Source organism: Eublepharis macularius, chromosome 5 (assembly GCF_028583425.1).
Source record: "Eublepharis macularius isolate TG4126 chromosome 5, MPM_Emac_v1.0, whole genome shotgun sequence".
NCBI classification, from domain to species: Eukaryota; Metazoa; Chordata; class Lepidosauria; order Squamata; family Eublepharidae; genus Eublepharis; species Eublepharis macularius.
Window position 1 is genome coordinate 100,620,589 of NC_072794.1, and position 17,760 is coordinate 100,638,348.

The following is a 17,760-nucleotide window of genomic DNA, read 5'->3' on the forward strand; positions in this document are numbered from 1 at the left end:
TGAGATCGCTGCGACCTGTCTTTTCAGTGTGCTAGTACTAAGTCCCTTGTCAAGGCCATCATGTAAGAACAGTAGGATCTGTTTAACAGAGGCTTAGTGGATTCTTCCCTTTTTGTTCACACCTCTCATGAAACACCTGCCATGTCTTATTGTAGCTTTTGTTTGTTGAGCCTTTCCTTGAAGCTAGCATTGTGGAGATAACTCTTTCGGAGTAACCCAAGTCCTTGAGTTGGTTGTGCTCAACCTCCAGGCTGTCAACTTTAGAGACCTGGAGTTTTGGTGCTAAATCTCCCCTTGGGTCAGTAAGTCGTCCCTGTATGGGAGCCTCCACAGTTCCTCCCTTGACAACCTTCTGAGGTCTTGGAACCATGGCCTCCGTGGCCAGAATGGTGTGATCATTATTACTTCTGCCTTTTGCTCCACTACTTTCTGTATCACCCTGTGGATTATTTTCAGAGGAGGGAAGGCGTAGAGGAGCGTTCGGGGCCAATTTTTGGACAGGGCATCTGTTCCCATTGCCTCTCGTTCCCTTCGTCTTGAAAAGAACTTGGGAACTTGAGTGTTTTTAGCCAAGACAAATAAGTCCACTTCTGGATTGCTGAACCTCAGACATATCTGTGAGAAGACCTGTTTGTTCAGTATCCACTCTGACTGGTCCACTCTGTTCCGGCTCAGCCAGTCCGTCAGAATGTTCTGCTGTCCCACAACACAGCTTGCCCTTGTTGATTTTAGGTTCACCTCTGCCCAGAGGAATATTTCCTCTGCCTCCTTGCTTAGGGCCCTGGACCTGCTGCCTCCCTGTTTGTTTATGTAGGCTTTTGCTGTCATGTTGTCTGTGTGCACCATTATGTGCTTCCCTTTCAGACAGTCCTGGAACTTCCATAGGCCATTCTTTATCGCCCTTAATTCCAGAAGGTTTATACTGCACCCCTTCTCCTCGGGGTGCCACTCTCCCTGGGTCATCCTGTCTTCCATGTGTGCTCCCCAGCCAGTCAGACTCGCGTCTGTTGTCATCGTTATTTTGTTTGGTTCCCTTAGTGGTGAACCCTCCTCAAACCTGCCTGCTTCCATCCACCAACTCAGTTCTTTGGACAGCGTTTGTGGGATCTCCACGAGCTTGTTCCACCTGTGAGTTATGATCCATTGGTAGGGACGCAGGAACCTCTGTAATGGTCTCATGTGGAATCTAGACCATTGAAGTGTATCCTGGCAGGATACCATCATCCCTTGAAGCTTGGCCAGTTGCATCACTTCCGCCTTCTTATCGTTCTGGACTGATACTATCAGGGACGTGATCTTCTGTTGTCTCTCTGGGGATACTAAAGTTCATAATTGTCCATAATTGTGTCTATTATTACTCCTATTACTCAAAAATAAAAACTCAAAGTAACCGGAAACTCACTGGCACATGTGTACGGGCTGCTGTGCCCTTTAACAGGAGGTGAGTCAGCAGTTTTTTCTGACAGGTTTACACCTGATCATTTAGCTGGGTTGCAGCTAGATTGCATCAGCCTTGTGCTGATTGGCTGACTCTACCTCTCCCTATAGGCTGGTAGACAGTTAAAGGTCCAGCCACAGGTCTGCATTTTGCTGATCTGCTCAGCTTGGTGCCTGGTGCAAACCTTTGTCACTCTACACGAGAAAACTTGGGATACTTGTGGACTTGACCTAAGGACTGGACTCTGGATTCGCTCTCTCATTCTGTCAGGCTGTGACTCTGCTAGTTGCTGCAGTCTGCTGTTTGTATGCTGAGCACATTTTTGCACTTGTAAATATGGACTTGTAAATACACCATCTGCACTACTTCTCACAACGTCTTGGCTCCAGTGTTTTGTGTTGTTGGGCTAAGCGGGGCGCTTGGAAGCACTAATTACAGACGACTTTCCGTCAGTGTGTTATCCGCTGCCTTGGTGTAAGGACACTCTTCTGATGGTTGATGACAAACCCATGTCCCTCCAGGCAGCTCACTGTCATTGCTATGGTCTCCTGGGCTGAATCTAGGAACGGAGCTTTTATCAAGATATCATCCAAGTAAGGCGACAGGGCTATTCCTTGAACTCTGAGAAAGGCTACCAGAGTCACCAGTACTTTCGTGAAAACTCTCAGTGAAGATTTCAAGCCAAACGGGAGTGCTCTGTACTGGTAATGTTTCTTGTCGAAAGCAAAACACAGGTACCTTCTGTGAATGACTCTTATAGGGATGTGCAGATAGGCCTCTGACAGATCTATGGAAGCTAGATAGTCCCCTTTCTGCATGGCCCCCGTGGTGGACTTCATAGTCTCCAATCTGAACCTCCTGGATCGTATGTGGAGATACAATCATTTTAGGTCTAGAATGGCCCTGATATTCCCGTTTCTTTTCAGAACTATAAAGGAGATTGAGTACACTCCCTGTTTCCTGTGTTGTGCTGGCACCGGCTCTATCGCCTATATCTGCAATAGGTGTTGAATGGCTTTTATAATTTCCCGGTGTTTCTGTTGTGAAGGATTCTGAGACACCTGTAAAAAGTGCCTTCTTAGTACCTTCTCGAATTCCAAGGAATAGCCCTTGGATACTGTCTCCAGTACCCATTTGTCTGATATTGTTTGATTCCATTGGTAAGAAAATTCCTGAAGATGTCCCCTTATCTGCTTTGTTGTCTGATGCTCGGTATAGTCATAATTGAGCATTTTTCTTTTGGCCTTTGGTCTGGGGGGCTGATTTTCTGAAGATGAAAGATCTGTTGTCGAACCTTGGTTTGCTTTGCCATCTACTTCTAAAGGGTCTGTCCGTGTTCTGTCATGAGGGTCTCTTGAAGTCTTGAAAGGAATGTCTTCCCTTGTATTTAGGGTCCTTCTTCTTTGATGGTAGTACCTTCTTTTTCTCTGTATTCTCCACTAGGTACCTATCTAGTGCATCTCCAAACAATTTGGCTCCTGCAAACGGTATTGCAGCCACCTTGCTGCAAGCTTGTGGATCTACGTCCCAATTTCTCAGCCACATGTTCCGTCATGCTGCCACATTAAACCCCATAGCCCTGGAAGACATTTGGAAAGAGTCTAAGGTAGCGTCTGCTGCAAAAGCTGCTGCATGGGCTATTTTCTTGACCTCATTCTTGACTTTTTCTTGGATCTCTCTACCTGTAGCTGCTAGGTCTGAGGCCCAGGTATAAGCTGCTCTAGCAAACAGTGACCCAGTCGCTGATGACCTCAAGGACGCTGCTGATACATTGAAATTCCTACGCAGGCTTGTTCAATCTTCTTGCCAGATGGGTCCTTTGGCATACCTTCTGCATCCATGGGCAGAACCGAGGTTGTCGCTAGACTAGTAACCGAGTCATCCACAATCGGGAGTCTTATCTTTTTGGCAGCGTCAGATGTGAGAGAATAGAACTTGTTAAACACTGATTGGTACACTTTTGGTTTCGCTGGGTTATCACATTCCAGTTTAAGGTTGTCGTGGAAGATAGCTGGAAGAGGCACTCCTGATTGTCTAGTGCTCATCTTTGGAAGTAAGATCGCTCTGCAGCTTCTTTATCTGTTTCAGTATGTGAGATCTCCAGAGTTCTTAGTACCTTAGCAAGCAGCTTATAATACACCTCTGGTGGAAAAAGCCTGGTTTGCATTTGACCCGCATCTTCCTCCGCTTCTTCTTCTGACAGTTCCCCTTCCTCACTTTCTAAGGTTTTATGGGATGTCTCTGAACCCCACTGCGACCCCTCTGAGTCAGTGGAGTCCCCCTCTGTCCATTTGTCTACCTGTCTCTTTTTGGGGTTGCCCTGGGTAATGGCTTTCGCATGCCTTTTCCCCTGAGAGGCACCTGGCTGCTGTTTGTCTTTCTTTTGGGTGGCCAATTCCCCTCTCAGATTTTTTACAGCATTGTCTAGGCCTTTTTTGATTTCTGTCTGTAGCCATGCCAGGATATTAGCCTTTGCCTCTGGTCCTGACAGATCAGGGTCAAAATTCCCTTGTTGTTCTCCTTGGGTAGATCCTGTGGGCTGTGGTGGGCTTGGGGCTTCCATTCCACTAAGTGTTGGCTCAGTTGCTTTTGCCTCTGTTATGCCAGCCTTAGACGCCATTCCCGCCAAATCTTCCCGCCTAAAAGCAAAGTAAATGGGGGCAGGTATTCCTAAATGCGGCAAGGAGAAATCCCCTAAAGGCCCAGTATGGAGAAGCTAGTCTGCTTCAGGGTCTGCTGCCAAGCGCCAAGCCCTGGGGGAGCCTGCCTAACCCAGATGTCACTTTAAAAGTTAGTCTTTCTCTGGGCAGCTCTCCAAGGTTACCCCCCCCCGCGCTTTTTCGGGTGTAAAAAAAGCCTCTCCGCGGGAGTGCCTTGAGTTGACTCACTTTTGGCGCGCTCTGTAAGGCCTCCACCGCCTTTGGAGCCCCGGAGGTCCGTCCTTCAATTTGTGGCTGCCGCGGCATCCCTGCCCGATCCTGGCTGGCCTTTGCAGAAGTTGGGTCTTAACGATCTATGATTGTCGGCTCTGCAGCTTGCCTCTTTTCCCCACGGCTCCTGACACCGCCAACTAGCTCAGTGGGGGGGGGAGGAGGAACACGTCCTTCCTTTTCCCCAGCAAGCGCACGTCTTCCCACACCACCTGGTGCCTTCAAAGGATCGCTGCTCCGCAGAGCTAGAAACTATGCGTCCCCTGCTGAGCAGGGCTGGAAAGAACTGAGAGCCTAGTAGCCCCTCCCCCAGGATCGCAAATTCGTCCGATCCCACGCAAGAGATGGAGGAGGAGCTACCAGAGTGTTGACTGTCCCACTCCAGGACCACAGGAGAATAGTGAAAGTGATAATGTGCCCTGGGAGACTAAGGTGATCTCCCACTGGTTTGTGTATATTGCATTTTAATGTCAAATATGGGCCCATATATTCTTTCATGTAAGTACTGACCTGATCAATTTATAGGGCAGAAGGGCATTGACAACACAGGATGGCATACATTATGTTGGCAGATGAGCAAGTAGATAAACTTCAAATGGAATAGATGATTGTTATTAGGAAGTGTAAAAATATTACTTGAATGTCTATTGAGACAAAGTTGGTATCTTGGTTTATTGCACAGCTTGGTTCCTGGGCCTGTTAGGTAGCCCATGTTTTTGGGAAGAAGCTGTTTTCGGTTAGGGGGCTATCTGTAAACAAGGAAAGGCCTGCCACCCAAGGTCTGTGAAAGAGAAACATTATCCGGGAATGGCCTATAACTCAATGATGACATATTGGACTGGTTTGAGCTAGCAACTGTAAGTGACAACCCATGATGCGCTGTTATTATGTCTTTGGGACCTGATTAGTACTACAGTATTTCTGAGTACCAGTCTGGCTTTATCAATTTGTTTTTTCACTTCATTGGATGTCCAGAAGTTGGAGTAAATGTAGTTATCTGAATCTGCCTAGTGAAGACTCACAATATGCATCCGTCAAAGTAAGCTTTAGTCCACAGAGACTTTTACTAGATTAAACTGTTTAGAGTGCCACTAGACTCCTGTTTGTGGACTATGAAGAAAAATTACTTGCCTCAAATCTCTGGGAGCTGACTTTTTTCCCTTTCTTCATCCATGTGATGCGCGGCTTTGGCTCTCCTGTTGCCTGACATACAAAGGAGGCCACACCTCCAGAAATTCCAGTCTGGTCCTCGGGAGCTTTCATGAAGCTTGGCTTGCCTACAAATGAAAAGAAAAGATAGTAAAATACTGGTTAGTAAAATATTGAAGAGATAGGGAATCTAAATAAAGTTAATGAATATTATAAACATTCCAAGCTAATGCATCAGCTGCAGTAATATAATATATAGCAATATATTGAGTAATTCAATATCATGAAGAAGCTAAGTTTTATTCATAATGGCCAGTGAACACAGTTAAAGGCTGGGCTTGCATACTTGCTCTGTCCCTCCCTCATACAGTGAGCTAAGATTGAAGACTTAAGTCTTCTTCACCTGACTCCAATTTGTTGTAACATCAAAATGCAGTTACCACAACTTGCAAGAGCTTGCTTCTTTTCCAGTAACTCAGATTCTAGTTACGTATATTAAAATCTTGGTTACTGGTAAAATAAACCAATTTATTAACGTGCCTACATTTAGATGTAACAGTATACTGTCTTTAGTCTTGGCAAACTGTGATAGATTAAAAAGGATGGAGCCCGGAAGCATATAAATTAACTAGGTTTGTACCTATCATGAAAATGTTGGTTTGTTCATGACATCTAAACAGAGCCAATATTTAGGTTATTTTCAAACCGACACAAAGTCACAAGGGTCTAGTGATCAAGGGAAATAACAAACCCATCAATGTACAGCAATCACTTCAAAAACAAGTTGAAACTGGTTTTGTCATTGTATATTCTAGCCTAAAATTCCGTGTTCATTTCTAACTAAAACTAGCCAATGCTGACTGAAGTATAAAAATTTTGTGGACACCTGTAAACACCAATTTAAAAGATTAGGATTAACAAATGTCATGATGATCAAGTCAGAATTGTTGTCTGAAAAACCTGAAACCTGTGTTAATTTTGCTATCACAGAATGTACTTCTATGAAGTAGGGCCCTGGCTCTGTAACTCCATGTGCTTATAGATTATGAACAGCTATTTCATAGAACAAGGCCACTGTTTAATTATGAGTGAACCAGTTTGGGCACCCTCACAACAGGGTATATAGGGATTTCTACAAGGTTTGCCCTGCTTTTCTTGATTTGGGGCATTTACTGAATACCTACTGTTCCTGCTACAATAAAATTCACACTTGAGACCCCCCCCCAACAAAGCACCAACACATTCTTGGTGATGTCACTCCCTAATAATAAAAATACATTGGTTAGAAATCATGGAGTGTATTGCCTTTTTCAGTAAAGAGCATCAATGATATCCTTCCTACTTATCTTTAAATTTCTTTATCACTGGAAGAGAAGAAGAAATCCTTTGCCCCGTGTATGGAAGTTGCCAGTTAAGGCCAGGATTTTAGTAAGAATGACTGAACTTTGGTTCAGTATGTGAGTGTTTGCAGGCTCTGGGCAAACCTCAAATGTGCTGGTGAAGATGATCAGCAACACCTGCAAATGATCTCTGAGTTCCCAAGTTATTTGACCTTGAAAGGCTGTCTCAGAGAGTCTCTGTCCTTCCTAGATGTTCTCACAGATGTAACATTAATTAGCAGCTTGGCCCTGATTGGTTCTTGAGTTGCTAGGTGATGCACTAAGTTATAGAAAAGATAGCTTCTCAGTACACCCAGAACACCCCTCTCTATTCTTTCCACCTTGGCATGCCCCTATGCCAGACCAACTAGGCATCAAGGGGGCATGCACTCTCCCTGATGGGTAAGATGAACAACTAATGGATGCCAAACAGAGATGCTTAAAGGTAGCAAGCTCTTAAGATTTAGCAAGGCAGATTTTTTAGCTAGCAACAGTAAGGTGTTCTTGTTTTATGTCTATTGCATGTGTCGGAGTGCTTTATGCTTTGCAACACTCCTTAAAACTAATAAACTATATTTTAATTAAGCTGAATCTAGAATTCTTGACTTGAATGTGGTTACAACCCCAAAATGAACCTGGAGATTTGAAAGCCAAGGTCTTGGGAAGGTAAAGCTTTCAGTTTCTAAATTATAAAGGTAGCTTGTCCCACCTGCCTGATAGTTGGAGTGGCTGTGATCAGAGCCAAAAATTAGGAGGTCTGGGGGCAGCTATCTATGCACCCATATGGGATGCTTTGTTGAAAACCACAAGAACCAATTGCCTACTTGAACCTAATATTCAACTAAAATAATACAGAAGGAACACATTCCAAGTTCTCTGCAGGCTATCTTGGTTGCACCATTTGCCAGAAGATTATATTCTATAGTAGCTTAGTATTGTTTTATAGTACCTCAAATATAAGAAAACTGTTGAAAATCACTTAAAAGAGAGGAATTGGGAGAGAAAACAGGCTTGCTCACACACTCCAAGACTCTACAGAATCCTGAAGGAGGACAGTTGGACATGGGGGTCAAGGGAAATTTCTATTTCCCTCCTACAATTCCTCAAGGGTCTCACTCCTTAGCTTGTCAGAAATCCAATCAGAGATGAGGACATTAGACAATCAGAGGAGATAAGATGATCAAATTGTTAACTCTTTGACAACGTTTTGTTTTTACTGGGGAGTAAAGAATCTGAAGGAGAAAAGCCCTAATTCTTTTTATATCATTCTGTACAATAGCTTGCCTTTGAGGAAAGGGGATAATTTGCCAAACTCGTGCAATTAATTTATTCAAATAGACATCATCGTATTCTAAGCCCAGTTTAGCAAGGTATTTTATGATACAATTAGTTCTATGAAAATGCTTAAAGCCTAATATATCTTCATAATGAAAAAGAACCTAAATGTGGGCCTAGTGGAGGGAAGAAAAAGGTAATCTCAGAGAATACATTTTTGAAATTCAGAAAGATGACCACTCTCTTACATACATCCAAAATATCACAGATTGTAGTGCGACAGTAAAGTAAGTCAACTATCATGACTGATTTCACATATTTTTTAATCTACTTAGTAACATAATTAGTTACATTTACATAATCTGTTTCTTTAACTCTTATTACCTTCCTTAGAAAGATGTTGATTTAAGATTCAGAATGGTGATGGTGATTGATGTCTGATTCATTGTTTTGCAATGCAGACCAGTTCAACTGATTTGTTTTATATTTAATTTGATTTACTCTTTTTTGTTACTTACTTTGCAATAATAATAAACTATCTAAATAAATTAAGTGACAGGAAGCAAAGTCTAAAACTCTTACCCTAGAGAACACAATGCAGAAATTATACATCCTGCATACCTTTCCCCTGCCTGTGTACATGGAGCACTGCTCATACAAAAGTAGAACACTTTACAAAGGCACACAGAAAAACTCAAGCATTCCAACCTGCAAGAAATTCCAAAAACGAGTACCCATAAAGAAATTCTGGGCATGTTCAAATGGATATTCTGTTCACAATGGAAAACAGCAGGGCTGGAGATATGAAGGCACAGGAAAAAAACAGAAACATTTGAAAAACGCTAGCTAACATGCGCTGAAAACATTTTTTAACAAAACAAAAATGGAAATTTTGCAATGCCTCAAAAATACTTAAGAGAGGTTTTTAAAAGAAAGGGAGTGGGTGAAATGCTTTTTAAGACAATTTAGTCACTCATACTGTGTTGTATAAAGATTTTTTTAATGTAAGATGATCTGTAACTTTAGAAAATTATCATTTCTGAGTATACTGGAAACATATACAACATACTTTCAAGTATATATTTTTTACTGAATTATGGCTTATTTGACCACAATTAATATGCTATAATGTGCATCATAATATAGTACTGAAAAGCTCAGCATTTTCAAGGCTATTAAGTTTAACTTGATATTCGGATATGCTGCTAGCCTTTATGAGACTGTTTTCTGCACAGGCATCAGCTTGATCTTGAAGGAGGTTTTCTCAGGGTGAAGGAAATCCACTGGAGATTTTCACAGAGGGAAGGGATGCTTTAAGTACTGGGTAGTTTCTACATTGTTTAATATGTTAGTCTTAGAATCGCTTATGCTCTGTTTAGCATTTCTTCAACTCTGTATTGGATTTCTGCTGGTTTTAAATCTTGCAAATTTGCATTTATATATCCTATTACATTGTTTATTGAAGTTTCCTTGAAATTGACTGTACTAACTCGCACTGGGTAACCCCTCTTGAGCCTCAGTGAGAAAGGCGGGCTATAAAATAAACTTCCTTCAGTGGAACCAGACTTAGTAGAACATAGTATCTTTAAAAATGTTTAAAATAGGCTGAAAAGCAATAGTCTTTAGTTTCATTTCCCCCTTCTTTTACAAACGGTGTCAACCAAAATTCAAATTAATTTCTGTAACTAGTTAAAATGCCAGGAAAAAAGTCAAGAAACCTGGTAAAAAAGAAATTTGGGGTTTCTAGCAGGCAAACAGAATTGGCTCAGTATGACTCCAGTGCCCAGGCACCTGTCTTCACTAGGGTCCAAACAGGGAAACCTGGAGAAAACTAAATGGGGGAAACATTTTGCTTCCATCACTTTAGCCACAAAAAATGTCCAGAAGTTAAGAAGCAGTAAGAAAACAGAAAGGTGTCAGAAATGGAGCTAGACAGATTACTGCAACCCACATTAACAGACACATAATGCATGTTTGACTGGTGAAGAGAAATTATATGATTTATCCAAAATAACCTAGCCAAGATGTGATTAAAAGTACAAGAGAACCTCCCCAAAGCTTGGAAGATGGCAGTGAAACCCCAATTCCCACATTATCAGTACTAGTCCAGAAACCCCAAGTATTAAAGCATAACAAATACCTAACATTTCAATTTCCCCATTGTAACTAGTGATCCCCATTTAGAAAACAAGATTTCAAAAGCTTAATCAAATTTACAAATAGGATAATTATGTTCTTAAAAATGGCTCTCTAGCTAAACAAAGACCATTCCAAAGAAAGGGTTAGAAAATATTTTCACAAAATGCTTTTATTCGCAGCAGCTTTACTGGCCACAGCAAAGGCTCACCCATTCCACTACCAGTTTTCTGCAAGATTTGACTCCAGTGGTACCTTAAAGACCAACAACATGGGATTCTTTAAACTACAGATGTTGATTTCTACTCAGATCAAGTTGCACTGTACCATTATACCGTTGCACTTTGACTCCCTTCTTTGCTATATCTCTCTCACCTCCTGAGTGGGATATAAAGGTTTATGGACTTCCATTCCTACTTGTATCTGGCGAAGGGAGCTTTGACTCTCGAAAGCTTATACCCTGAAAATCTTATGGGTCTTTAAGGTGCCACTGAACTCAAATATTGTTGTTCTGTTGCAGACCAGCATGACTACCCACCCGAATCTATCCTATTTTTTTTTTAAGTTAAGTTCTAGAAACATACAATAACGCAGTTTCCTAATATCCTGCTCTTTGGCACTCAGCTGTCAGCAATATAGGGATTAGGCACAACCCGAACCCATGGATGGTACTGCTGAGGAAACAACAGTTGTGGAATTAACGAACCAAATGAAAACTTCGTAGCATAAATGTTGTGGTACACAAATAATTTTGCTTATCTTGACAGTTCCAATCTAGCCAGCAGAGTTATACTTGGTGGCACTAATTTAAATGATGATGTGACTGAAGTTAAACTCATCCTCTTCCACATTCACATTTATTATTTATTCATATTTATTATTCATATTTTATTATTATTTATTATTCATATTTGTTATTAATGTGTTTTATAGTTCCTTAACAACTGTACCCTTGAAGAAGTATTTTGTTTTTGGTAGCAGTATTAATCTACACAGCCCAACTTTATCATAGTGGTAGACTACAAACACACTAAATATTTTTTTATTCTAAAACTGTTGTTAGTAATTTGTAGTTTTAAAGCCTAAAAGTTCTTGTTATACTTTATATAATCTCTAATTATTTGATTCTAGCAGTCTGCTGATCTATGTATTAGTATCAGAGTAGCAGCGGTTGTTTTACATCCAATGCAATTTTCTAGTGGTAGCTGTGAAGGAATATTACGGTACTGGACAGAAAAAGCGCAAGTCAGTATTAGAAGATGGTAAATATATATATACAACTTCTTGCATCCTTCAGTAGCCTGACTTGTGACCTTTTAAATTTGTATGTGATCAGCTTGAAAAAAATATGCAAAACTTCCAGAAATTTGGTTTTTTTGGTCAATTACAGTTCCAAACGAGATACTTAACTTCTGAATTCATAGTAATTAGGTCATTGTTATTAAAGTAACATACATAATTGAGACTGGCTAGTTCTCTGGAGGATCTAAAGTCATGCTTTCTTTCAATAATGAATGTGTACACCATTAGGTATTTCTATGGTACAAATGGTATACATTCTTTCAATACATGAATTGTGTCAGTTTCTTTACCATCTGCCCTTTCTGGTTTCATAAATCTTGGTGGCAAAATGAAAGCCTTCTACAGAAAGAGACTGTTAAAGTAATCACACTGTTACTATGAGTGACAAGACTATAAAAGGTGCAGAATAATTGTAATTGCAATAAACCCCAAGGTGCATTGGTAGGTACATTTCATTTTTAATGGCCATATGTCCAGCCCCGGTGCCAGGGTTTCTGGCGCTGGAGGCCAGCCTTGTGCGTGCGCGCCCCCCGGACTGCATGATGACATGATGACGTCATCACGCAGTGCTGCCGGTGGGTGGCTGGGGTGGAGCAAGGAGGGAAAAGATCACAGTGAATAGATTGATGAAAATAACAGAGTAGAGAAAAGGAAAATTTTATGCTAGGGATTATGGATAGTATTAAAATGCCTTTGTATAAGACCTATGTTGTGATTTCATTTGGAACACTGGTTGCCATACCTAAAAAATGACATTATGACACTGGGAAAAGTGCAGAAAAGGGCAATTAAAATGAGTTGGAATGTCTTCCCTAGAGGAGAGGATTTGTGGTTTCAGGCTTTTTAGTTCAGAGAAAAAGACACCTGAAGGGGGATGTAATAGAAGTTTATAAAATTATGCATAATACAAAAACTCACAGGCTCTCCATGTTAATGGGCAGTTGATTCAGGATAGAACGAAGGAAGTACTTCACTCAATCAGTATTTGACTTGTGGAATTCACTGGCACAGGATGTAGCTGGTTTTAAAATGCAGTTAGATCCATCAATTAAATTAGTTATAAATAGAGCTGACAATGGCAGTAACCCTCTGAATATCAGTAATGGAGAGGCCATCTACAGAGGACAGCTCTGGCCCTTATGCTCTACTCATAAGCCTTCCAGAGGCATCAGGTTTCACTACATAAAATAGGATACTGGACTAAATGGTGTACTCCAGCACTGCTGCTCTTATGTTCCTCCCTCCTCTCCCATGAATCTGGGTATTAAACTTCCCAGGGTCAGAAAGGATTGCCAGGGGAGGTGGACAGAAAAATGTTCATATCTACCAATGCCTTCTGATGATAGATTACTGGATTCAGTCCACTGTTCTGAAAGATCCCTTGGCCCTCAAATTAATTTGGTGGGAGGTACAGGTAGCTATTGGAGGAAAGTGCTAAAAATTGCATCCATTAACTTCCTTCATTGTCAGATACACTGGATACAATGTTTCACATTACGTTAAATTTACAAGGAGAGTAAAAACAGTGTTGTACTTACCTGTAACTGTTGTTCATCGAGACTCTTCTGTGCAGACACACATTGGGCCTGCGCAGGTGCAGTCTCAGTGTGGGGATGCACAGAAGAACGAAGACGAACTGTATGTTATATAAGGTTTTCTTTTAAGGTTTGGCCATCGCAGGTGGAAGAATCAACCAGCTAACAAGCAAATGAGTCACCCATAACAGAATCTGCTACCATGACAGCAATAGATTCAATCCACTTCAAGGAAGAACATTGGCAATGATATGTTAATTGGACTGTTTTAAGCATTGATAAAGGGATTTGTCTAAAAATTGCATATCTATAAAACATTTCATTTTTCTAGCTTGAAATGTATCAGTACTACTGTAACTTGAACACAGGTTTCCCAGACTTTGAACAGTTAGTTGTATTTGTAAATTTAACATATGTAAAACACAGAACACATCAACCTTCCTATTATGTCATCACAATTATAGTGATGCTGCCCTTTACACTCTTAAACGGTACATGCCCAACAACTTGTACAAGCTATTTTGGTATTGCAACCCAATCTGAATGTCATTGTATTTCAATATGCATATTTGTCCATAGTAATCAAATCTACACTCAACTCTCTCCAAAAAACCCTTTTGTTCATCCTGTTCAGCCTTTAGTTTTCTGAGTACACATTACTATAAACTTATACTCAATGAGGCTTGAATTTAGTGAACTTATGAATTCTTTATGCACTAAATCTTTAACCATATTCTGACAAATCATTATTATTTTATAACTTCAAACTTGTTCTGCTTATGCTTAAATAAACATTTTACACCGAACAAACAGTGAATCGGTGTGTGTGTGTGTGTGTGAAATTTACCTGTTCATAGTAGATGGTGCTAGAGTAGGCAAAATGCTAAACTAAGGTGCTCAATACAATTGGCAGAGGATCTACTGTGTCATGAGATGTGGAATAAATGCTGATTACACAGAATATATAATGTTACAGGGTACGGTTAATGCCTCAGGCCAACAACCTTCTGCAATCTGATTCATACAAAATGATGCTATTGCTAAATCCTCTCCTTTCCTCCTCCACAGCACTTCTGCAAATCCAGCTAATTGACTGCACCAGAGGATCACCTTTATGAGTGCTACAATATCTCCCCAGGCATTATTTCCAGATGAAGACTTGATTCTTAATTATATACGTACTGTAACTCTTCAATATAACAACAATTTCTGTACTGCTGAGTAATATATCCTTTGGGTTCTTTTGGTTGAAGTCACCACGATCTACTGTCAGAATTAATTTTGTTTAATTCATGCCCTTGTTTACAGTTTGACCAACTGTTTGGGTGGGAAAGCACAGAGGAGTGATTTAAGTACAATGGAACTTAAGAATAATCTAGAACATTGCTGGGGGGCATGTAGCTCCTGAACAAAAAGTTATCAGTAGTTTGTCATTAACAAGTTGTCCAGTTGTTGTTGGTGAGTGAAGAGGCCCTCAGCTGCAGCAACTCATGATCAGTGAACTGTCTGAGGATATAATCTTAGAAGGAACTTTTATCACCTATTTACTTTTTCTTTCTCCTGAGACTGTCTTATAGGGAAAAACCTGAAGTGAAATTTAATTAATTGTTTATACTTGCTGCAGAAGATATACAGCTGCTTTAAGTGAAAAAGCATAAAAAGTACTTTTGCATGGAGACTGAGGTAATGTTTATAGCAAAAGGCACTTTACTAGTGGCTCAGACTATTTATTGTTTTGCACGTACTTGAGCTGAGCCCTAGGATCTGGCAATTTATGGTTCAAGTTGGGGGGAGGGGGAGGAGAGAGAGAAGATCTGGATGCTCACACTCAAAGAGTTCTGTAGAATGTTTTGTCATTGATCTGTAAGTATGTAGGAGAACAAGCAGTTAAAGACCTCTGTCTAACTTGTATCATTTAGGTGGGCCTGTTAGACAGAGATGTTCCACCAGGCATATGGTGAAGGCTAACTTTAGTCCATCAGTGCCGAGCCTTCCACCGGTCTCCCTCTATGAGGGGTTATGGAGAGTCCACTGCTGGCTGCCCCGAAAAGGGGTACAGTATTCTCTCTGTCTGCTACTACCTCCCCTTTTTGTATGCTGCTGGGCAGGAATGCAGGACTGCCCTGTCTTGGAATGGTTTTATTAATGGCTGTTTTTATGCTGTGGTTATTGTTTTGTATTTTAATCAATGTACCTTGCCCTGAGCCCGCTTGTGGGGAGGGTGGGTTAAAAATATAATCAATAAATAAAATAAATAACTGTTGCCACAATTTTTCTGTATGTTATATTATGGTCCTTTAAAACGAAACCAACGTAAAAATCACCTCATCTCAATATTTCTTTTCCTTCTGTTTTCGTATTATGTAGGTAAAGGTAAGGGTGCAAGCACCGAGTCATTACTGACCCACGGGGAGACATCGCATCACGACGTTTTCTTGGCAGACTTTTTATGGGGTGGCTTGCCATTGCCTTCCCCAGTCATCTACTCTTTACCCCCAGAAACCTGGGTACTCATTTTACCAACCTCGGAAGGATGGAAGGCTGAGCCAACCTGGAGCTGGCTATTTGAACTCAGCTTCCGCCAGGATCGAACTCAGGTTTTGAGCAGAGCTTGGGCTGCAGTACTACAGCTTACTACTCTGCACCATGGGGCTCTTATGTATTATGTATGGATTACAAAAAAAAATCTGGGTTTGCCAATGTTTGAAATTAGCAAAAAACCAAAAAAAATTAAATTCATTGCATATATATCAGTAGGCAGGCAGCCTACTAAAATTTTGTAGGTTCACAATTTTTGTGTATTTATTTGCAAGTTTATATTAAATTTCCACAGCAACCTTCCTAGCAATGTCTGCCCCTCGTTTTAATGTTGTCGCAGGGAATTTTCATTTAACAGGCACTTCATAATTTGCAATTTTCTTCAAAATATCAAAATTGTACTGTAATGTGCAAAAAGTCTACAATATAACACTGCCAGGAAAAAAGAGCTAATTTCCTCCTGCCTGAAAAGTGAGAGTTGAACGCTCTTGCTTGTAAAAAGAAATTTGAAAATTAATTTTGCTAGTTTATTTGCTAAATTAAACATAATATTATTTTGCACAAAAGGATTGAAAGGTTTTAACCCCCTTTGCAAGCATCTGACCTTGATGCAATAAGTTCAAAGATCTTACCAGTCTAATGCTTTCCCCTCCAGTTTAAGAATTTTAAGTAGGCTCAGACTTCTTTTGCACATAAACACAGGGCACACTATTACTTAGCCTCCCAACCCCAGCAAACTCCACTGTAAACAATCTCATTATGCTGCCTGTTGGGGTAATAATCCCCACCATGGTGCCCACCAACATGTTTCCTAAAACCCTTCTTCCCAAAGCATCTGTTCTGAAAGGAAAGAGCCAATTCTTCTGGCTTGTGGCACCCTCTTTGGTGCAAGAGATCCCACAAAACAATTTAGGAGGCATCACCTTTACATCTGCAAGGAACACCCTTTCAGAAACAGCTGGCCCCCAACATAGGAGAATGCTTGACTTGGAACCGCACAACAGTTTGTAATTAGTGCCAGCAGCCATTTAATATTTAGTGGCACACACACAACAGAAGTGCCCATAAACTTAGCAAATTTAGGGACGCCTGGATTAGGTAGGGTACCAAACACTTCTCTTGACCATTAGAGGTTCAGATAAAAGTGCAGTCCATTTCAATCATACTACACATTGTTCTCTGAATTGGATCCTGGTCTCATCTACCTGGTGAAGAAAGCATTTTGACTAATGATAATGAGAACACACTGCCATTCCCACTACACAAGCAAATTTTGCTTACCTGTATATACTTTCACATACATAGTTCTGAATAAAGCATCTGCAGATAAATACAGCATTTTTACATGTTACGAAGATGCCAAATCTCTAATAAATATGAAATAAATTAATCCAGCAGTGTCTTGAATATATATAGCAATGGTATTTTCAGCTATGTTTCCAATGTACTAATTCTTACTTAAATTTCAAAGAGAATACTGGAAGGATGTAAATAACTTCGTGTTTGGGGATTTCCAAAACACCTATCCCTTCCTCAGACTTTAACATTTACACATTTAGAGTCAATTTGTCTGTTCTGACTTTCAATTTAATATGGGTTGCATAGAGCCCCCTCCACAAACCCTGCAGCACCTCTGCAATTTAATTAGCAGCATCTCTTTTAGAAAGCCCTCCAATCTGGACTTTAATCACACTCCTTTGTTAAAGCTACTGAAAAAGCTAATTACCTTTACTGTTTTAAACATACATGCACTGAGCTTTTCCAATTTGTACGTTTCCAGCACACACTTTCCCCCAATGAGTTCTGAGAACTCTGGAGATCTAGGGCTGATCTCTATGTATTATTAGAGTACCCTTAAGAAGCTACCTCCCAACCTTCTTAATCAAATAGGCCTCTTAGTGAATGGTAATTCTCAATTCAAGATATAATGGTGCGTCCTTAACACATTTCTCAACATTGTCTTTAAAGTGTAAATTTCAGAAGATATTCTATGTTCTCATCAAGAGCACACACCCAGACATGATTCCCAGACCTTCCTGAGTTGGTGGAGGTGCTCTCAGATGTGGTGCTGGAAGCAA

The 17,760-nt window shown here is 40.6% G+C and overlaps 1 protein-coding gene across 6 annotated transcripts in view; it reads right to left on the reverse strand.

Moving 5' to 3' along the window:
* Positions 1 to 17,760, reverse strand: part of PTPRF (protein tyrosine phosphatase receptor type F) — a 717,473-nt gene that overhangs the window by 322,884 nt on the left and 376,829 nt on the right. For all 6 annotated transcript variants that reach the window (XM_054979543.1, XM_054979542.1, XM_054979544.1 and 3 more), the window contains one exon: positions 5,500 to 5,645. In XM_054979543.1, coding sequence (XP_054835518.1) covers positions 5,500 to 5,645 — 146 coding nt within the window. The remainder of the gene's footprint in view (positions 1 to 5,499; positions 5,646 to 17,760) is intronic.